The 22,326-nt window shown below is 46.8% G+C and overlaps 1 protein-coding gene across 5 annotated transcripts in view; it reads right to left on the bottom strand.

Annotated features, from left to right (window-relative positions):
- Positions 1–22,326, bottom strand: part of LOC146789716 (tetratricopeptide repeat protein 21B-like) — a 514,157-nt gene that overhangs the window by 4,083 nt on the left and 487,748 nt on the right. For 3 of the 5 annotated variants that reach the window (XM_085632050.1, XM_085632052.1, XM_085632053.1), the window contains 2 exons: positions 21,300–21,367; positions 19,613–20,308 (listed from right to left, as the gene is read on the bottom strand). In XM_085632050.1, coding sequence (XP_085488176.1) covers positions 20,231–20,308; positions 21,300–21,367 — 146 coding nt within the window. In that variant the 3' untranslated portion in view covers positions 19,613–20,230. Of the gene's footprint in view, positions 1–19,612; positions 20,309–21,299; positions 21,368–22,326 lie in introns of those variants that run through there. The other 2 variants (XR_014970145.1, XM_085632051.1) reach the window with 2 other exon arrangements.

The following is a 22,326-nucleotide window of genomic DNA, read 5'->3' as shown; positions in this document are numbered from 1 at the left end:
TGGAGGCAAGTAACTTGTTCATCTCAAAGAACATTAGTTATATAGATTCCTTACCTTAGAATAGATACCCCAGTAATACCAACCCAGGAGGTGGGTCTGCGAACTAAGTTCACACCAGGAAGACCTGGAGAACAGAACGGCCAAAAAAGCAGTCTCTCCGGACTTGAGATTTCAGACAGTAATGTTTGGTAAACATGTGCAGGGATGCCCACTTGGCTGCCTGGCAGATGTCATGAAGAGGGACTCCACGTCCCAAAGCAGTAGTGGCTGCTGTCGCCCTGGTGGAATGGGCACGCAGTCCTGCCGGAGGCTCCTTCTTTGCCAAAGAGTAACAACGTTTTATGCAAAGAACGACCCACCGAGAGATGGTTAATTTTTTCATGGCTCGACCTTTCTTGGCACCCACATAGACAACAAAGAGTTGGTCATCTACCCGGAATTGTCTTGTGCGATCTAGATCGAAAGATAGTGCACGTTTTGGATCCAGACAGTGGAGCCTCTTCCTCTTTTGAAGGATGTGGTGGCAGAAAGAAAGTGGGCAAAGTGATTGTTTGACCAATGTGGAAAGAAGTAACCACTTTGGAAAGAAAAGAAGGTCTGGTTTTTAAGATTATCTTGTCCGGATGCACAGCAAGAAAAGGAGGGCAGAGCCTGAAGCTCACTCACCCTGCGAGCAGAGGTGATCACCACTAGCAAGGCAGTCTTTAAAGTGAAGTCTGAGAGGACAGTTATGTAATGGCTCAAAAGGAGGGCACATAAAATATGTTAGAACCAAGTTCAAGTCCCACTGAGGCATTACGAAAGGAATAGGAGGAAAGACGCGTAATGCCCTTAAGAAACCTATTTAAAATAGGGGACTTGAAAAGAGAAGGTTGATCAGGCAGCCGAAGAAAGGCTGAGATGGCTGAGAGATAGCCCCTTTAGCCCAAAGCTCTGCTGGGCCAATTAAAGGAGGAATAAAAGAACCTCAGAAAGAGAGGATCCACAGCCTTTGCTGTGCACCATGCCACAAACTTGTTCCATCTACAGGCGTATACTGTCTTAGGGGAGGGATGCCTGGCTGCCAAGATAACATTGCAGACTTCAGGAGGAAGGGCAAAGGCTGTCAACTGTCGCCGCTCAATCTCCACGCAAGGAGGTGGGGGCTCAACAGGTTCGGGTGGAGGACCGTCCCCTGCTGCTGAGACAGAAGATCCTCCCGAAGAGGCAGTCGGATCGATGGCCAGTTCTAACAGCTCGGGATACCACTCTTCATGCCCAATCTGGAGCGAGAAGGATGACTTTGGCCGGTCGCGCTTGATCTTCAGCACTCTGGGCAGAAGTGGTATAGGCGGAAAGGCGTATAGAAGACTGCAACGCCACTCGCGATGAAAAGCGCCGCCTAGCGAGTGCCGCCTTAGAAATTCCAACGTGCAGAACTGCTGACATTGCACGTTCTCTTTGGTGGCAAATAGATATCACCAAGGCTCTCCCCACTGCTGAAAGACCTTGCACGACCTCCAAGTGAAGACGCCATTTGTGATCCATCATGCACCTGCGGCTGAGTTAGTCCGTCCTGACGTTCAGTGAACCTGCCAAGTGTTGAACCACCAGGGAAATTCGCTGATGTTCCAGCCATGTCCAGAGGCTAAGAGCCTCTTGACATAGGGTCCACGACCCCACCCAGCCCAGTGTGTTGCAGTACCACATAGCAGTGGTGTGGTCTGAACACCTGCACTACTCTTCCCCAGACAGAGGGAAGGAATGCCTTCAGTGCAAGACGAATCGCCTGGAGCTCCAGAAGGTTAATGTGGAGCCCGGACTCCGCGGGAGACCAGAGGCCTCTGATCTCTGCCTCTTCCATGTGGCCGCCCCATCCCAGAAGGGATGAGTGTCTCACCACCTTGAACTCTGGTTGGGGAAGGGAGAGGAACCTGCTGTTGACCCAACCCTGGTTCGTGAGTCACCACTGCAAGTGGTGTGCAGAGCGCTCTGAGATCTGGACGCAGTCTGAAAGATTCCCCTGATGCTGTGCCCACTGGAACTTCAGGCCCCACTGCAGAGCCCGCATATGCCACCTGGCATGATCCACCAGCAGGATGCAGGAGGCCATGAGGCCCAGCAGCCTCAGGTTCATTCTGACAAACCTGGGATAGAGACATAAAGATCTTAATCATAGCCTGAATATCCCAGACTCTGTGTTCGGGAGGATATGCCTGAAACTGCGTCGTATCCAGAACCTCTCCGATGAAGAGGAGCTTCTGAGAGGGACTCCGGTGTGACTTCGCCACGTTGATAGAGAACCCCAGAGAATGCAGGAGGTCCGCCATAGTCTGGAGGTGGGAGACGACAGCCGGGGGCGAGCCCACCTTCAACAGCCAGTCGTTGAGATCGGAGAAGACTGGAACACCTGACCTGCACGCATGAGCTGCAACCACCATCAGTTTCGTGAACACCCATGGGGTGCTGGTAAGGCCAAAGGGGAGCATGGTGAACTGAAAGTGCTTGTGGCCTACCATGAACCATAGGTAATGACGATGGGTCGGCAGGACAGGGATGGAGAAATAAGCGTCCTTCAAGTCCAATGCTACCATCCAGTCTCCAAGGTCGAGGGCAGACAGGACATTTTGAACTTCTCCTTCCGGAGGAAGCGATTGACGTTCCTGAGATCCAAGATAGGATGCAGGCCCTTGTCCTTCTTGGGCACCAGAAAGTAGTGGGAACAACCATGGCCTACTTCTGGAACAGGAACTCGCTCGATGGCTCCCTTGGCCAAGAGCTATAACTTCCTGTTGAAGGACCAAGTGATCCTCCGGCATGCAATGGAATTGAGGTGGCATGGATGGAGGGGTAGTCTCAAAGGGGAGGGAGTAGCCCTTTCGGACTATCTGCAAAACCCACCTGTTTAACGTAATGTCCTGCCAGTGGGGGGGGGGGGGGGGGGGGAGGTGATGTTGGCCCTGGAGGGTTGAACTAGGAGGGTTTGGAGGCTGCTGCAGAGGGCATTGGTGGACTGGGCCGCCCACTGGTCCTCTGACCCATGATGCTGGGTCCACGTCACCAGCTGCGCAGCGGCTGAACAGTTTGAGCAGGCCTGTGGCTCTGGGCAGAACGTGGTGGGGCACCCTTCCGTACCCACGAAAGGGGCAAAAAGCAGACTGCATAGGGCAGGTGGAAGCGAGGCCTAAGGATCTGGCCGTAGCCCCAGAATTCTTAAAGCGCTCGAGGCGTTGTCAGCTTTGTCGACAAACAAGCGACGGCCATCAAAGGGCATGTCCAAAAGAGTCAATTGGACATACCCAGAAAATCCACTGGACCTCAGCAAGGCGTAGCGTCCCAGGGCTACCGTCGTGGAAATCGTTCGGCCCAGCGATTGAATGGTGAACTTGGCTACATCTCAACCCTCGGCAACGGCATGAGAGTGTGGCATGGGCCTCCTCCGGGCACTGTGGCAGCACCTGGGCAACCATATCCCACACGGAGTGGGTGTAACGGCCCAACAGACATGCGGTGTTCGCCGACCGCAGTCCCAAGCCGGCGAAAGAAAACATCTTCTCAAGATGATTCAGCTTTTTTGTTTCCCTATCTGGGGGGGACCGGTAAGGAATCCACCCTTGGAAGTAGAAGCTTGGACCATCAAGTAGGGTGTTGGGAGAGGAAAATGGGGTTGCCCGAGGCGGTGGCAATCATGCTATCCACAGGAGCCCCTGTGCTGTGCCTGGACCAGGTGCCCAGAAGGATGTCTGAGGGCCTCATTGAACAGCAGCAGGGGCTCCGAAGAGGCTGCTGCTGGTTGAAGCACCTCAGTCAGGAGGTTAGTCCTAACTGCGACCGTAGGAAGCTCAAGGTTTAAGGCCTCAGCCGCCCAACGCAACACCATTACCTAAGATGCCCCTTCCTCCGTAGCCACGGTAGGGGGAGAAAGCATGCCAAGGTCTGGTGAGGGGTCCAGACCACTGGCATCGCACAGCTCTACTCTCCAGTCTGGTTCTTCCAACTGCCCTGCAAGAGGGTAAACAGACACCTTCCAGTCCTCAGCCTCACCTGGTTGCTACTCAGGGCGATGGAGAACACCAGGGTAGAACAGGGGTACAAAAGTAACCATCGGTCCGGCTCAGTGTCCACATCGAGGTGGAGGCCGGGTCGCCGCCGGCTGGGGATACAACTGGCATCGTAGTTGGCGGAGGGGTCGACATCGGGAGTGGCGCCGGGGGAGGTGTCGTAAGGTCGACTGGCACCGATCCTGATCCAGGCCTAGATCTTTGGGGGCCATTTGGGCCAGAGCCAGCTGGTTTGAAGGCCTAGGGCCCCCAACCGAATACGCGGGGCCCAAAGGCGCGCCGGCAGATGCGGGCTGCCCAAAAATGGAGTGGAGAGCTTCGTAAAAACTACAAAGTTGGGCAGGGCTCGCTCCGTGTCCCGGAAAGGGAAGAAGCTCAGAGCCGACCCAGCAGGCTCCGCAGACGGAGCCACAGGACGAGCACCATCCGCATCCCGTGTCGTGTCGGCCAACGGATGGGGAGAATGTGAAGAGCGACGATGCTTCTTCGCTTTCATCTTGTGCTTCGACTTACCCGAAGACTAAGACTTCGATGACTAGTGGTGATGGCAGCTACACGACCAGTCCCGCGACCTCCCTCTTGACCGGGACCTCGAGCGGAGTGGATTGCCGAGCCTCGAGAAGCTTTCGGGACCGCTCCCGCAAAGACTTCGGTTCATGGCCCAGCCGTCAGGGCACAACTTTGGGTCGTGCTCCAGGCACCAAAGGCACACAAGGTGGGGGTCCATGACCGACATCAGTTTGCGACAGGAGTCACAAGCCTTGAAGCCATTCTGATGTGGCATTCTTAGTGCACTAGGAGTTAACATGACAAAAAAGACGTCGACAAAAGTCGAAAAATGTCAGTCAGAAAGTGACTGAGGTACTGCTCTCTCCGGAGCTGGGCTGGCTGACGCGGAAAAAGAAAACTGACCACAGCGTGCGAGGGCGACGTCTAATTAGATACCGTGACGTCATCCCGGCGACCACGACACCGACTAAACGCGGAGTTGACCGATGCCAACTAATAACGCGCAGGGGTACTGCTACGAAAAATGTTCTCCGGATACAATCTGACGCCTGGGGGCAATTCTATGGTAAGGAATCTATAACTAATGGTCTCCTTCAGATGTTTTAATTTGTGTTTAAAAGCTGACTTTTTAGAATTACTTTTCAGTGCTGGGATATAATCTGATATGTTAAAGAATCTCTTGGTTTCATGATTTGCAAGCCAGAGTGATAGCGTTAAAAAAAAAAAAAAAAAAAAAAATCATGTTAAATACTTTTACTGCTCATATCATCTCTCCCTTTTTTGATGGCTCGCCCACCTCAGTTTGCTACTCTTTTGCCGATAAAATTCTAAACAATCTACCTGCCTCTTAGAGGACCCATGTTACCTCGTAGAAACTACCAGTAAAGTGTGAGGTACAGCGTGCACCCCTGTCATTTCTTACAGAATTCATGCAGAGGAAGATGGAAAGAAACCCACAACTAGCCTCAAGAGTTCATGCAGTGGGGCAGTAAGCACCTCTAATTACTATCTCCATATTAAACATTTGTGGGCTGCTTTTAATTCACAGATCATCCCTGCTCCATGCCACTTAGGGCCAGATGACAAGTTGGGCAGTTAGTTCTGTCCCGTGGTTAAAACCCGACAAATAATGTACAACATGGAATCTTTATTTTTCAGGGGTGATAAATTATGCCTTAGCTTGTAATCAGGCCCTTAGAGAATACATGCAGGGAGCAGGAAGCCAAACTTTGTTGTGCTGCTCTTAACACTTCATAAACCGGAGCCCGAGGGGGCAGGAAGTTTCTCTTCAGCTGCCCTATTCCTCACTTCATACAGTGCAGCTTCATGGAGCAGTAAGAAAAAAAAAAAAAACACTTTCTGGTGCTGTTAATACCGCAAGGTGCACCTTCAGGGGCATTAAGCATACCATGAGCTGCCCTGCTTGCCAATTATTACTGGATCTAGCCTAACCTGCAGTGGCGGCTCCTCCGCTATGGCAGAGGAGCATTGCCCCACTGCTTTCAAACAATGCAGGAAGCAAAAACATAAAATGATTTGTTATTATAATTTTATGTTTGTGCTGTTTGTGGGCGGGACTGCTCTGCACTCTGAGCAGGGCTGGAGAGGAGGGGTTTGCCCACTCCTATGTGCGCAATGACTGTTTGGGCGGCCAGAGTCGTGCGCACTTTCCCCGTTCTCCATGCAGGCTGCATTACAGCCTGCATGGAGAACATGCCCACCCCTCCAGACCCTGGCTGAGTGCTGTGTCACAGCGCTCAGACCAATCAACGCTGCAGTGCAGCATTGTGATTGGCTTAGGGGAGGGAGTCTGGCTGCCTGCTTCCTGTTCCTGAAGTCGGAGGGAGGAGAGCAGGAGCAGAGACGTGGGACCCGGCGGCAAGGTAAGACTTTTTTATTCTGCTCACTCCCTCCAGCAATTGCAGCCTCGTCCCGCGTGACCTTCACTCTGCAAGCCATGTCAGCAGCCACTGCTAGCCTGCCAGCATGGAGCTGCCGCCGATGGTCTTACAATGGTGAGGGAGGCCACGAGGCTTTACGGGCACGTGCTGGCACATAACCTTATGCCCAATCAAACTCAGACAAGCTTCTGAAGGGACCTAAGGGCGCATGACAGACAAGCCCCAAATTACTATTATCGGACATGCTGAATTGCCCAACGATAGTACAGCATGTCGGGTATGTATTGAGTCTGTGTAAAGACTGGCTGTAAGCCCACACCTGGCATGCACAATACAGTCCAGTGACACCCTCTTCTTGCACTATGTGATCTTGTAGCTTTTACGTGTAAACTATCAGAGCGTTGCTGTCATGTAACAGTTCTAATATGTAATAAGTAAGATACAGTGAGGCTTGGTGGCTAGTGAGCAGATGATACAGAAGACGGATGCCATTTTTAAAACTGTTTCGACAACTAAAACCTCTTGGTGGGCTTGACTGTACACTCAAAACTTTTGGGTAAACTTGGTGTTGACCAGGTAGCAGCTTTATTCAGGTCTCCCATGGGAATGTTCCCTAAGAACACCATAGTAGACACCTTCTTTAGAGTGGAATATGCTTGTGGCATTATATGTACTACAAGTTTATTTTTTGCATTGCATGTTTGTAAACGTGTATTGATTCTGAGGATTCATCCTTTAGGAGATAGGATTACCTGTATGAAGTTTTGCAAATGTAGCAGTACCTTCAGCATACATGCAGATCTATATCGGTCAATTTAGTACATCAGTGCTCTCTTGACAAGTGTCTCCAAAGCCCTTTCAGCCAGTCTATGGGCGGAGGAAGAAAACTGGCAAATCAACTGCCTAACTTCTATGAAAAGGAGACAACTTTATGAAGACATTTTTTTCTAAAACTACTCTAACTTTATGTACCTCAATAAAAGGTTCCGCCACCATTGGGGCTTGCAACTCAGATTCTCCGGAGTCAAGTTAACGCAACAAGAAAGGCTACCTTCGAGGACAAGAATCACACTTCACAACAATGTAGTGGCTACAGATAAAAAGCAACTAGAGCTGTTCAGATTATGTTCCAGACATATGTTGTAGGAATACTTGGTTGAATCACTTAAGGTGCTCCATAAAGGCCATAACCACCTGAATTTTAAAGGGAGACATTCTGCTTTGCTGTGGGCTTCTACTGCAAATAAGCGTAAGTGAATGGTAGTTTGTCACTCTGAGTTATGTAGATGTAAAAATAGCAGATGCTGCCCTGTAGCAATGGATTATTGGGGGGGCGGATGGAGAGGAGGAGGTGGGGGTCTATTTGTATACTCAAGCAGAAATGGAAAAATCTCTTCCACTTTGCTGTATAGTGCGCACACAGTGGAATTACACAACTCATGCAGAATTTGAATACACTTCTCAGGAAGTTTGGGGTAACCCAACTCTAAGACCTTGCTCGTCACAGCTAGATTTAGCAGCAGGAGGTTGGATGTAAGAACTGGCCTTGATGCTGAGCTGAAGCTTCTTGTGAGGGTTTACCGACATTTCCAGCAGCATAGAGTATTCGTTATGTCTTGCGCCCAAGTCTGTGCTGTCAGAAATGAGTGAACTGGATATTGGCCTCATTTTTCCTTATGTATATGCTATCTCTAGTATTTGGTCGGCATGTTTCGAGGTATCCCCTAAACCTCTTCCTCAGGACCACATGGGGAACAGCCCCATGCGTACCACTCCGTGATAAAAAAAAAAACAAGTCTCTAATATGGAATACGCTAAGAAAAACACAAATGCACACCTAATGTGTGAGCCTCAAATTAAAATACATACGGTTTAAATGACTCGTAGTATCTATTCAGGGAGATAAAGCAACATGGGCATTAGTATACACTGCCTGCCCACCTCTCACGTGGGCAGGTCCATATCATATGCAGTTCCAAGATCAAAGCGCTCCTCTATAATTGGTGTCAGTGCCCTTACAAATTCAAACTTTAATTAGTGCTTGTATCCAATGTGAATCTATAAACCACATCAGACAGCTCTGTTGTGAGAAAGCATGGTTAAACATTAAAAACATTTGTAGAAAGGAAAAGAAACTCGTGAAGAAACATCACAAGACTAACATACAAATATGCTGCTCATAATTCTAAGAACATACTTCTGTTTTGGCAATACTGTGCTTCACAGATTGCCAGGGTGGAGGGGCTTGTAGTAACCCTAGAGGAATGTGTATAAGGCATTAGAGTCACGCACTGAAAAAGGAAAATTCTGATTAGTTATTTCCCATAGTGTGAGCAGAAAAAATGAAAAACTAGCGTTTCTCAGGGATCCTGGGTTCCTAAAAGGGAAAAAGGGTCTTGCTTTGCTCAGCACTCCTCCGTCAATGACACCTACTCATACTCTGGCCGACCGCATATTGGCATGTCTATCGCTAGATGCTGTTTAAGTACTGGCAGGAGAAGCCCAGTCCTGCTATTGGACCGCGGTTGTTGAGGAAAATGGCCGCCCATTCTTGGAACAATGTGCCCACTATTTTGGATCATTTTTTAGTATTGACAAAAGAAAGCCCTTTCATGGTTGTATACAAGTGAAGACTAGACCGCGGGTCTGAGGAAAAATGGCCGCCCAGCCTTGGAAACAAATCGAGGACAGTCTTGGATCAATTATTTCTAGTGACGATGATCGTCACGTAAAGTTTTAACTGGGTTTATAAAACCAGTGAAAATAACATGGGGTGTAAAGTGAGTTTAGAAAAAATTAGTTTTCATGGAGTCACAAAAGCAATTTAATTTTTACATATAGATATATATATCTTAGCCAGGGCACGTTAAGGCAGTTGCCGCAATTAGGAAAAGACTGCTTTTTTCATGATGAAGTCAGCATGTCATATTGGAAGGAGGACCACTCCCAATTTTTTTCAAATGGGGTGGAGTTATAACATCATTACGGTGTCTTTTAAGCAGAAAAAAAACTATAGTCATTACTTGGCAGTGAAAACCTGGGACTCAAAACGTCGCTGTGTTACTGCTACGAGTCAGGTCGTTGTGTGTTGGCATGTTCATCGCGCCATTACTGTAGAGTTGTATAAGCAAAAAGGGGTCTTACGTAGGGGTCTGTGCATGGCACCTTTGCTTGGAGAGGTGATGTGAGCACCTGCCAGTCCTCACATCCGTGATTCCAGTTGTTTTGTTAAAAACAAATAATCCCAGGATGGTATTGTGGTTATTTTTGTCTGTATCTCCTATGTGCCCATGATGTGGTTCACCTTGTGAACCTCCCCCTATAGGATATTATCATTGAGGCCTGTCGTATCTGTGTGGAATTGGAACACCCATCTTTGTTCCTTTTCCAGTAGTTTTTGTTCCAAACTGTCACAGTATGTTATATGTTCCAACACCACCCGTCGCATGTCATTAGGGGTGTGTTTCTTTTCGTTGAAGTGGGCTGTCATCCTAGTGCTTGCCCTGTGGCATCTGATGTTGCTATGGTGCTCACATATTTCTGTGCTGACTTTCCTAGTCGTCATGCCTACATAGTGTAGGTTGCAACAGCATGTAGTCAAGTATATCACCCCTGAGCTATTACTTCCTTAAGTCCCAAGTTGTTCCTGTTTTAAAGGTCCTGTATTAAAGGTCACCTATTTCGTAGTTGATGTTAGGTGGCAGACACTACAGTTGCCACATGTGTGATGGCCTGTGGGCAACGTGCTGAGTAGCTGTTGGTTATTTTATAGTTGGGGTTTTTGGCGAGTGTTTACTAGGATGTCTCTGAGTTTCTTCCCCCTCCTGTGTCAGAACATGGGTAGTGGAATGTCCAATTTTCCGCTGTTGAGGATGCACCAGTAATTTTTTACTATTTTAGAGACTTTGTCTGATGTTATATTAAATGTAGTAATACAAATTGGTCTTTTGTTCTTTCCTCTATCCTCTTTTTCATATGTCTCGAGGAGTGCATCCCTGTGATTGTTGGCTGCTCTTTTCTTAGCTTTGCTAATGGTCTTAGCAGGGTATTTTCTCCTCCAGAGTTTTTCCGATAGGTCTTTTGCCTTTGTTTCATAATCCTTTATTTCTGAACAGTTCCTTCTGAGCCGGAGAAACTGGGCGAATGGAAGGTTTTCTTTCAGGTGTGGAGGATGAAAACTGTCAAAGTAGTAGATAGTTCTTGGCTGTGGGTTTAAAGTGAATCGTCTTGAGAACTCATTCTGCTGCGTAGATGTTGAGGCCTAGGAACACCAATTCTGTTCTGCTCATGGTGTCGGTGAATTTTAGAAAAGGGTCCTGTTGATTGAGCCATTCACGGGAAACATTAGCTTCAGATTGGTCACCTTTCCATATCATAAGCACATCGTCAATGTACCTCTTCCATTCCAGTATTTTTTATCTGTGTGGGTTGTTGTCTGACAAAATCTTTTGTTCTTCTAAGTGATGCACATACAATCCTGCCACACTTGGAGCAAAGGTACTCCCCATGCTGGTCCCATGCTGTTGTTGGAACAGGATGTCCTCAAAACGGAAAAAATTCTCAGTCAGTGCCCATTTGCAACAGTCAAGGACTAGATGATGTGGTGTGCGGTAGGGCCATTCTGCTCCATATAAGGTCTCTTCTTGGATGTCCAAGGTTTCTTTGTGTGATAAGTTTGTGTAAAGGCACATCCAAACCAATGAGGTCGTTCTGTGTAGGGTTAAAGTTAAGGTCCTTAAGTAGGCAAAGTACTGCTTTTGTATCCTTCAGATACGTGTTTTTTTTGTATCAGAGGATGGAGAAATGCATCTGGATAGTGTAGAAATAGGGCACGATTGTTTGGGTAGTGATCATAAGTTCACCTTCTTTCTTAGTGACCCAATCGTGTGTTAGTGCTTCTTCAATCATGCTGGTAATCCCAATTCGTAATCGTTCTGTGGGATCTTCTTTGAAGCGCTTGTAATTTCTTTCATCTGATAGGAGTCTGTGGCATTCTTTTCAGTATCCCTCAGTGCTTTGTAGGACGATACCTCCGCCTTTATCTGCTGGTTTTATTGTACTATCACAGTTGTTGGCCAGTTCCTTGATGGCTTCTTGTTCATTCTTTGTGGTGTTATGGAATGTTTTTAGCTTCTTGAATCAATTTCTCTCACTTCTTTTAGAACCGCCTTCTCAAAGGCAAATAGTTCTACCGGTAGCGTGACTTGTGGCGGTGTGAAAGTGGATTTAGGATATAAGCTAGTGTCTCCTCTTTGATTATCCATAGTTGTTTTGTTTCCAAAAAATACCTGTAGCTTTATTTTTCTTATGAACTCATTAAGCTCACAGCTGAGTAGGAACTTATCTAGAGTTGGTGTAGGTACAAAACCTAATCCTTTTTCTAGGACCGTTAGTTGTGTCCTTGATAGGGTATTTCCTGATAAGTTTACCACTAGACTGGATTGTTGCTGGTTATCGGATAGTTCGGTGGACCCATGCTTGCATGCAATGGGGTGTCATCCACAGAAACACGTTGATGAAGCCGCCATCAACACCATAGTTAGGTGGAGCGGACGACGTCAAGGCGTCCTTGAAGTCATAGTCGACACATATGTAGACATCATTGGCATCTATGAGGCAGTAAAAATGTATGCCTTGCTGTCAAATGGATTGAGGTGCATTTAGGTAGAGTGAACTCCAGGAAAACAACCAGAGCTGTAGGCACCGACAGCGAAGTTCATGAGGAGAGGTATTTGCATTTCTCCTGTGAACTATCCTTCTGTGACCCGAAAAGAGTCTAAGAAGGACCTTAAAGCGCATCTGGAGTACCGTACTCCTTTGCTGTCCTCATTTGACATGTATTCTGTTAGACACCATAGGAATATCCTTCTCTCTTACCTTACAAGGGTGGATACAATAAATAAATCCATAAGTGGAGTATCTGAAAGAAAAACAATTAACTCAACCACAGTCACAGGGTCTAGAGTGCCCCCCCCCCCTTTTTTTTTTTTAAACTGCTTCTGTGGTAATAATAAAGATGAAATGTAAGAAATATGAGTTGGTATAGCTGAGCAGAGCTCAGGAGACTCCCTGCATACGACGTGCAGTAAAAAATCTGAGGGATCCAGCCTCTGTTGGACGTGTTCTAAGAGAGTGCTGTCACCTGATTGGTTATAGTTCCAGTTTGGTCCATTTTTTTTTAAAAGAACAAAGATAGGCTCCCGCTTCGTGAGCGCTTTTACCTGGTCATTCCCTGCAGGCTGCTGAGCTGTTGCCCCAGGAGGGGTTCTGCCTGTAGTGTGTTGTTGCTGCGAGTGGCATCGTTGCTCTGGGGACAAGGCACCGCACGGGACTCCGGATCCCAGGAGCCCGTGCGTCCTACCACCTGTGCTTCTCCCTGCCCACCAGCCACAGATTTCTGACGCACTATAAAGTCGTGTCGGCATCCGCTACGCGGGACGCGAGCGGGACGCGCCGGACGAAGCCCGGGCAAAGGGCGGGCCGTCAGAGGCCGAAGGAGGCCGGGCTGGGCCACGTCCCTTTTCTCTCCAGCAACTGTGAGTACATACGCCCGGTGTGTGTCCCCGCTCTGTTTTCGGAAAATTATGTCTACTCGTTCTGGAAAGCTGTTAAGGAACGAAGGCGAAAAGGGGCCAAATGTGGCGAGCCCTATCATAGGAACTATGGACCGCTTCATCACCAGGGTGGCGGCGGTGATTGAAAAGGAGATTGCTATGTCTGAGCGGCGTTTATCTGAGGTTTACCTCCCCTCAAGACGCTCATCCTTGGGGGTCGACGCTCAATCGTTTATACCGGCCAGTGCCCAGGTTCAACCCGTTTCTCCATCTAGTGTGCCTGGTGTTTACACAGACCCTCCCCAGTTGGCTGGTATAGAGCAAAATATAGGTAGGCTGGAAAATTTGGCTGCTCTTTTCCCTATAGCTACAGCGGAAGACGATGGCCTTGGTAAACTGTCCACATCATTATTAACTAATCTCCCAAACGAAGCTATCAGTGAGTTGGAGCCCTCAATACCGCTCACTGCGCCCTTAGCTTTATCAGAAGGGGAGTTAGTTAGGTCTTCCCCGAACTCCCAAACTCCAATCACTAGACAGGAGAATAGGCCCCTAAGCAAAAAGCTACGAAAACGTAAAAAGGGTTGCCTAGTGAGACAGGCCGCTCTTTACCAAAGATTAAGAAAGCCTTCTGGATCTGGTACGAGACCCACAAGGGGTAAGCCTATATCGAATGAAATTGACATAGATGGGGATGTTCTGATCTCCTCCAAGGGGCTACACCCAGACGCAAACACTGTCAAGTTTTCAAAGCTCCCTGACTCCGCAACGGTTGAAAATATTTTTGAGAAGGTATACAGCCTCTTGAAACCGTTACTAACACAAGTCAAGGGTCTAGGGGAAAGGATAGACAAACTTGAGCAATCAACCCTTGACGGGTTTCATTCACTTAAAACAACATTTAAACAAATAATTAGAGTGACTGAAAACAAGGACTTGGGTGCAAAGGGGAACGAGCCTTTACCTCAGAGAGACCCTAAGCACCCAATATGTCTTAACAAGGTTGTTCCCAATAGTCCATTAATTCCAGCTCTCATATCTCCCCCCCGTCCCAAAGCAGGGCCAAAACATAAGGGTTCAACAACTCACATAGAGCCTGACAAAAATAAGCCTAAGCCTCTTCAACAAAAGCAGCCACAGACTGTTAGTGGCAAAATGGAAGTCTCCAAAAAACCAGGGGCAGGTAGCAATTTTAATGGGTTAGCGCTAGAGAAAGCCCCTAGGTCTGCATCCCAACCTACCGCCACATCTAACTTCTTACCGGCCCCCATTAAGTCAGCTCGACGGATCCCCCCAGTAAACCTCCCACCAGACTGTCAACCTTTTGTTGCAGTCATGGTTAATGTGCTCCCTCTAAAAGAAGGCCAGTTGGAAAATCATCAATCACTCAAGAACAAGTGTATCCACTGGCTGAAGGCATACAAACCAATCCCGCTGGGTGTGGATGGTATTATCTTAAGTGTCCGCAGAGTGGATTGGGTAGGGCAGGGGAAAAAAGCGCAGGAGGGGGATTGCATAATCATAAATTTCCAAGACCCAAGAGTAGTACCATCGATCTGTACTCCTATTAAAAGTATGGGGGCTCCGGGGGTTAAAGTGGTAGATCTTTCTTATTTTTATCCCAGGCAAATTGTTGGCTCAACTGGAGGAAGTTTAAGTCCCCCTGTTTTTGGTCAGAACTGGGCTGGGGTCTTAGGGGATATCAGGGAGAACCAATTGTGGGCACCAGGGCCTTACTGACTGGAAACTGCGAGTAGAGCAGACCCAGCTGGAGTTTTACCTACTAAAATAAATCTTACAAGTGGGATAGGCGACTTTATATCCACCCCACATGATCCCTGTTCCCCTCATATTCCTCCGAGGAGGTCCATAGACAGGGGCATTCTGGCGCCCAGCGACACTTCAGCTGTGACGGACCTAGTCTTTAAGGTTTTCAGCTGGAATGTCGCAGGGATTGCAAGAAAACTGGCACTACCGGATTTTACTGCTTCGGTTGATGAGCACTCCCTGTGCCTTTTCCAAGAGACATGGAGCTGTGTACCGGTCCATAGGGTGGGCTTTTCTTCCTATTCCTTCCCTGCGCAGGTTTCGGAAACAGGGAGAGGGCGACCAGCGGGCGGCCTTCTCATCTGGGTCGCGGCTTCTCTAGACTGCAGAGTCGTGGAGTTTCCCACAGGTTCCCCTGACATACAAAACATCACCCTAATAGATCAAAGGGGAAGAATTGTCCTAAATGTCTATAATGTTTATGCCCGGGGAACCGTGGGCGGGAGAAAGTCTCCTGTAATATCTCTCCTCGAGACCTTGCTAAATAATACCCCATATAAGTCTCGTACATTGGTTGCTGGTGATATGAATTGTACGCTCGAGCCCTTGGGCTCGGACGTCTCCCTCGACCAAGACGAGGAGGATACCAGATTGGGGATTCCGGTACTGGAAATCCCACCGATTAGAAGGTGGTCAGAAGTGGCGCTCCAGTTATACTCCCTGAGCCTTGAATTCAACTTAAGGGCAGCAAATGGGAGGACATCCTCGGATAGGTTGGGTGCCCACACGTACAATAGGCCAGGACATACCTCTAGGTTAGATTATTTTCTAATAGACGTATACCTATGGCCTTATGTAAGGGACATGCAGGTGGTCCCCTCGACTGAAAGTGACCACAACTTGCTCTCTTTAACTATGGTCCAGCGGTGGCGCCCCTCAAGTAAGGATAACATTAACCGGGTAGCCGCACCCCCGGATGAGTCTGAAGTCTCCCCTTGTGGTAGACGAATAAAATGGGCCAAACTGGTTTTATCAGAGGCAAAGGTAGGGGAAATTCAATTCCACTTAAACCACGCGGTAACAACCCTTGGAACCTCCTTGGAAGGGGTGGGTAATGTGAGTGGGCTTTTCGTCTCCCTGGTAGAAGCCTTAACTAACGTCTTTACATTATACCATAACAAGTCGGGTAACAAAGACTTTAAAAAACCAGTCGATGGTTGGTATACCCAAACATGCAGGGTTCATAAGGCTAAGTTAGTTGAGGCGCTCAAAGTTAAGTCCCGTAGTGTGATACAGGAAGCAAGGAAGGCCTACAATAAGTCCCTTAAATTTGCCAGGAGGGAGTGGGAAGATAAATACTGGGAAGACCTGCTCCAGGCTAGTAAAATTAGGGGCTCAAGGGCCTTTTGGCATCTCATAAGCACGCGGAAAAACCCCGATGCATTTGTGAGACCCTGCAACATCCCGCCTCAAAGCTGGGTAAAACATTTTGGGACCCTATACCTCCCCCTAGATGGGGAACGCAACGTGGGATGGACTCCACACGAGCAATCGAACCTCACGCCTATGATCTCTTCACTCCCTTAGAGATTGAGGGGGTTATAGGGTGGGTAGCCCCTCGCAAGGCAGCGGGCCCAGACGGCCATCCGGGGGACCTTATGAGGGCATATCCAGCGGAATGGGCACGGGTCATAGCAGCTCTTCTAAATGATATCATGAAGGGAGGGGCAGTGCCAGAATCCTGGAAAGGGGCGGTGGTGGTCCCGATTTATAAAAAAGGGTGCAGGGAAACACCGGGGAACTACCGCCCTATGAGTCTGATTGACTCCACCCAAAAGATAGCTGGTAAAGCTATCCTTGGAAGGATTCTCCATTGGGTGGAGGAGAATAAAATCCTATCAGACTTTCAGGCAGGTTTTCGGGCTGGTATGGGGACAATAGAACAGGTGTTCAGGCTGGCACTACTGGGGTGGAAGGTGGTGGAACTGGGCAAGGGTAGTCTTTATTTGGCCTTTATAGACCTGAAGACTGCCTTTGACCTAGTCCCCCGGGAAGATCTTTGGAGGGTACTTTATGAGTTGGGATTACCCCCTTACATCTTGTCCCTTCTCATTAGCCTTCATGCCCAGACCTTTGCTCAGGTCCGCTGGGGTAAAAACGGAGAACTCACTGAGAAGATTCCAGTGTCCAGGGGCGTAAGACAGGGCTGTGTCTTGGCACCCACCCTATTTTCACTATATGTGAATGGGGTGGTTAAACATCTACAACAAGAACCAGCCGACGCCCCCTGTCTCGGAGGAGTCCGTATCCCCACCCTGCTTTTTGCGGATGATACGCTCCTGATCTCGAAGACCCCTCAAGGCCTCCAGAAATTACTAACGCGTTTTCAGGAGTTCTGTGCTGCAAAAGGACTAATAATAAATGTGGACAAAACAAAATATCTAGTCCTAAATCCTCCTAAGAAATTGGGCCGTCCACCCACACTTAACTCGATCCCCTTAGAGAAAGTAGCCGAATTCGATTACCTTGGTATTCGGATTACGGATAGGTTGTCTTGGGCTAATCATATTGATAAAATGGTCCTCAACCATAGGAGATTAGGAGGTGCTCTCATGAGGGAGTTCAGGGCCTCTCCTAGGAGATCACTTACCCCAGTAATTGATATCTACAAGGCCAAAGTAGTGTCATCAGCCTTGTATGGGGCAGAACTGTGGGGCCACTGCCGATTGGACGCCCTAGAGACAGCGGAGAGCAAGCTTCTGAAATCCTTTATCTCCGTTCCACTGAGCACACCATCTGTACCAGTGCGGTTGGACACGGGCTGTAAAAACATTAAAGACCAGGCCCAGCTTCGCCCGCTCCTGCTATGGACACGAATCTGGAGGGGTGAAGAATTAAAATCCTATGCTGATGTCCTGGGGGAAATAATGAGTCTGGGGGGCTGGGCGAAGATAAAGTGGTTAAGAGAAACTAAAAAGCTTCTGGAGAAGATCGGACTAGGAGGCTGTTGGTCATCACGTTCAGCCCCTCCAAAAGAAGTTGTTAAGGCGCTTTACTGGAAATGGACTGTGGAGCGTCTAATTACAAACTCTAACCACTGCAAGTCCACTGTCGCCTTTTTATAAATTAAAGACATTGTGGCTTTTGAACCCTACCTGGACTTGATCACTCTCCCCTTTGACCGAGCCCTTTATTTTAAATTTAGAGTTGGATCCCTCCCCCTGGGTGCAGTGGTATCGAGTTGGTCATCAGCGGCCCGTACTTCTCCCAACTGTGCATGTTGCCCGAGTAGGGTTGAGTCCATTGCGCATGTCTTATTTGAATGCCCGGATTATGCAAGGCCTAGGAGTTCCTGGTTGAAACCCCTCTGTCGTAATATGGGCACACGTAGCCACCTAGTAGCCTTGCGTATCCTAACCACGGACACTTCCCCCCCCTATAGTATGTGGAATAGCAAAATTTTTAAAGTTGTTTTGGCTTATTCGCTGTAAGAGATTGTCAGTAGCTGTTTAATTCTTTTTTAGTTAATTTAATAACGGGCATTTTATGTCCTTTTATCTTTTTATGAATTTTTACTGGCTTCTTGTAGCATTGTTTTTTTTTTTTTTGTACATTGTAATGATTGTATTTTTATTGTGCTTACAAGATATCTTGCATATCGAATAAAGCTTATGATGCTATTAAAATGTCTTTGCATTACCATTATAGCCTCGTATAATATTAGATACTGCTTTACTATAGTACCTTGGGACTCCCACCTCAACGAAGGGGAATGATCAAGCATGTGAATCTATGAAAGATCCAATAAACATTGTTCAGCTCTTACATTCCATCAATGATCCAATTTCTATTACACTGCACCTCAATGAGCTAGGGGTGCAGGTGGACACCTGCAAAATCTACTTTGCTCTTATAGGGGCTCTGGACTAGGGCTAGTGAGTCCTTCACAGCCAATGAGAGCATTAAGAGGCATCAGATGCATTTAAATCCTCTGGTACTATGTCCTGTCAACTCTATGGACCATGATTTGCTACTCACCAGGATGATGCACAACGCTTTCAAATCAATGGCATTATGCAACTTAAGACTACTTTAATGGAAGGCAGCCTTTTAGTGCCCATAAAATCAGTCAGGTGCATAAGAGAGCTTAAAGCCCTTTGTGTCTTAGAGCCCTTTACAATGTTTTACAGTGTCATTCTTCAAGTTCATCCTTCCTTCTTCTCTAAAATGTTGTCAGATTGTGACCTAGATTGGAATTTGGTTATTCCCACTTTCTTCCCACCGCACAAGCCTCTTTGCTGAGGAGTCTAAGCATAACTAGACTTATCTAGATTAAACCAGGCATATGTGTTTGCCAGACCTGCTTTTTGTGAACCTTGAGGGTAATAGTGCTGGCACAGTATGTGCTAAGGCCACCATGTCTAACTGGATAACAGCATGCATCACCCATCCTTGTTCCTGCTTGTACACAGCCCCAAGGAATTATTTTCCTTAATGACTGAAAAATTCAGAATAAATGGCAGGCATTAGTCTCCGCATCAAATTTTATAAGCTAGATTTTGTCAATGATACTAACCTATTTCTTACCTATAATCTTACTCCCACATGGAGAAGTATGTTAGTGCATGAGGCTTCTTAATAATTATTTGATCAGCAGAGTCAAATAGATTCTCACTGGGTCACTGGAAATTGATCAAAATGGGATAGGTGATTCTATCGCAAAGAAACAGGGATTGTAAATGACTCTCCAACACTTAATTCAAATAATATCATAAATCGTGCCTTGAAAATGTATTTTTATATGTGACATCGGTTGCATGAATTACACAAACATAATTGATTCAAATTATAGATATATTTATTATAACAATATAAAAATATAACTTTGTACAATATATGAAAGGCATTAGAATTCATAAATGGCACTATGAATACTATCCAGATAGTTATAAGATTGCTACAGAATAACTCTTCCGGTATAGACGAATAGTTCATTTTCTAATATGATGTTCAGATGTGCTTTGACCATTTATATTCTTCATTAAATAGTTCCCTTTGATAAAAAAAAAGGTCTGTCCAATGGGTCTAAAATTATATTGTGAATATTTCAGCATTTTGGCACTACAATATAATTTTTTCATAGTAATATTAGATTAGATGAAACCTTTATTATATCTTTGGCAATTTTATTATGCTTTCAATGTATCAATTAAACAACCACAGACCAAATAGGTGGAGGGAGTCTTCACAATGGGAAAGATTTGAGCAGATATGTAAAATTGGTGGGGTGAACAGAGAATTGTAACTTTTAGCATATTGGCTAATTCAAGGGCCACAAGATGCAAACATCTTTGGAGTATTACCCATAGTTTTTGTCACCATTGAAAACTGAATAGACATTATGAAACCAAAAATCTCATTCAACTGGCAACTTTAAGCAAATTGGATACTTTTATTCTTAAGGTTTAAGAGCTGCTTGAGCCTTTTCCAGAATTTCTTCTCGAATCCTCGGGTAACTGGGATGAGTTTTAAGAACCTGAAAGCAAGAACAACAGTCTGTAAGGTGAGTGCATTTCCAAACATAATAGACAAACCAGTAGAGCACTGGAATCAGGGGAGCAACACTGAAGATAGTGGAGAGGCATGGAGTCAATAATTAATCTTTATAGCCTGACAGTGGGCAATCCCAGCCATTAAAGACCCAAACTGAACGCAAGGGCCTTTAACAAGGGAGCGGGCTTTTGATGGACAGGATATCTCAGCTACGGCAGGCTATAAAGCTATCGGAGCATTCTGCTCCATCAGGACAGAATGTTCTAATTAGTAAAACAAAGGCCTCATGGAGCCTGAAGGGGTCAAAATCCTCTCGGGCTCCATGAGGCTTTTGTTCTCAGCTGTCGCTGTGAATGTTCTACAGCTAACAGCCACGCGCAGGGCCTATGCTGTTAGCTTTTGAACATTCACAGTAAGAGTACTTAAAAAGGGGCTGAAATCAGCCCCTGGTGCTCCCCAGCTTGGCTGAAGTGCTTTTTGCATTTCAGACAAGCAAAGGAGACACAGGAGCTGAGCAGCATTTCCCCAACCTCCTTCTGATGCTCAAGTGACTGAGCTAGGGAGGGGGAAGGCTCCGGTGTGCCCTGCAGCACAGCCTCTGCCTTTTGCTTTCATCTGCCCACTCCATGTATTTTGGAGAGGCAGGGAAAGAAAAAGGCAGAGGCGGTCTATTAGAGCTTTGAAATGTTGTGAGGCAGGAATATACCAGTTCCTATAGGCCGCTGTTGATCCGTTATCTTCAATGGAGCACTCAACATTCCATTGTTCTAATTGGTAACATACGTCTTCTCCAACATTTCAATGTTTGTCATTCTGTCTCTCCCTATTTAATTCATAACAGTAGATGAAATGTTTTAATAGCCATGTACCCCTCATGCCTGAAGCTTTATCAATATTTAAAGGTCTGCACTCGGTTTATAGACCCCTGCCTGTGGCTCAGGCCTTTAACTCGGGAAATAAAAAGCAAGACTTACCTTGTGACAAACGTCTATTGCATTCAGATATTTCTTCCCCTTCAAATAATTGAATGCCAGTTTAAAACCTAGAAAATTAAGGTGGAACAAGAGTAAAAATAAAATATATAATATTTACCAACCCACCTGAACACAATCCAACGTTAACATGTTTCTCGTTCGAGTGTAATCATTGTAACAAAACTACACAAGTCTACTTAGAGAGTAAGCTTGAGTGCAAAAGTTGCAAGAGCTCACAAGAATGGCTATCAGGCAGATGCTCTATGAAAAACCACAGTTTTATTGTAAGGCTGCACGGATGACATGGCCGAGTGCTCCCCTTGTTGATAAAGAATGTGGTTGTTGCTTGTGTTGATCAACACTGAAAAGGAAGGAAAGAAATATTGTGGAGCTAGAAAAACTACCTTAACCCCTTCCATGCTGCGCAAATTCCGCCGCTGTGCTGACGGTTTCTTGCGCGGGCGTGGTCATGACGGAACGGTTCCGTCATGAGCACAGCTCAACCGTGGCTCATGACGGAACCGTTCCGTCATGAGCACCGAAGGGGTTAACTCCAGCATGTTGATATGGATGAGGGATTTTAAAAAAGGATTATAAGTTGCAACCTTGGAAAGTCCCATGGCTGTACTCCAATCATACTCCGAGGGCTCAGTAGTGACCATCGGCTGATGGCTGGAGGAAATTAAATGACTCCTTGAGACCACCATTGAAGGCCATACAGGAGATCCTGAAAAACTGTCAACAATGGAAAATTAACCATGCCCTGCTCAAACGACTGGAAGAAAATCATCTGCGAAAGAGAAACTTCTTTCAATACTAGGTAGGTCAAGTTGGAAGAGTAGAACTACTAATCCAATGTTATATTAGGCGACAGGATGATCCCGTCGATCCTGAACACGCCCATAGAGTGCCCTCTTTCAAATCTAAGAAGATGTCCACCCCAGGGACACTGATTTTCCAACCTTTGTGCTACGAGCATACAGAACCTATCCGATCACATATGAAGAAGACCAGGTCACTTCTCTGC

The sequence above is a fragment of the Triturus cristatus genome, chromosome 10, assembly GCF_964204655.1.
Source record: "Triturus cristatus chromosome 10, aTriCri1.1, whole genome shotgun sequence".
In the NCBI taxonomy this organism is placed as follows: domain Eukaryota; kingdom Metazoa; phylum Chordata; class Amphibia; order Caudata; family Salamandridae; genus Triturus; species Triturus cristatus.
Note: the sequence above shows the minus strand (reverse complement) of the source record. Positions and strands in the feature narration are given on the sequence as shown.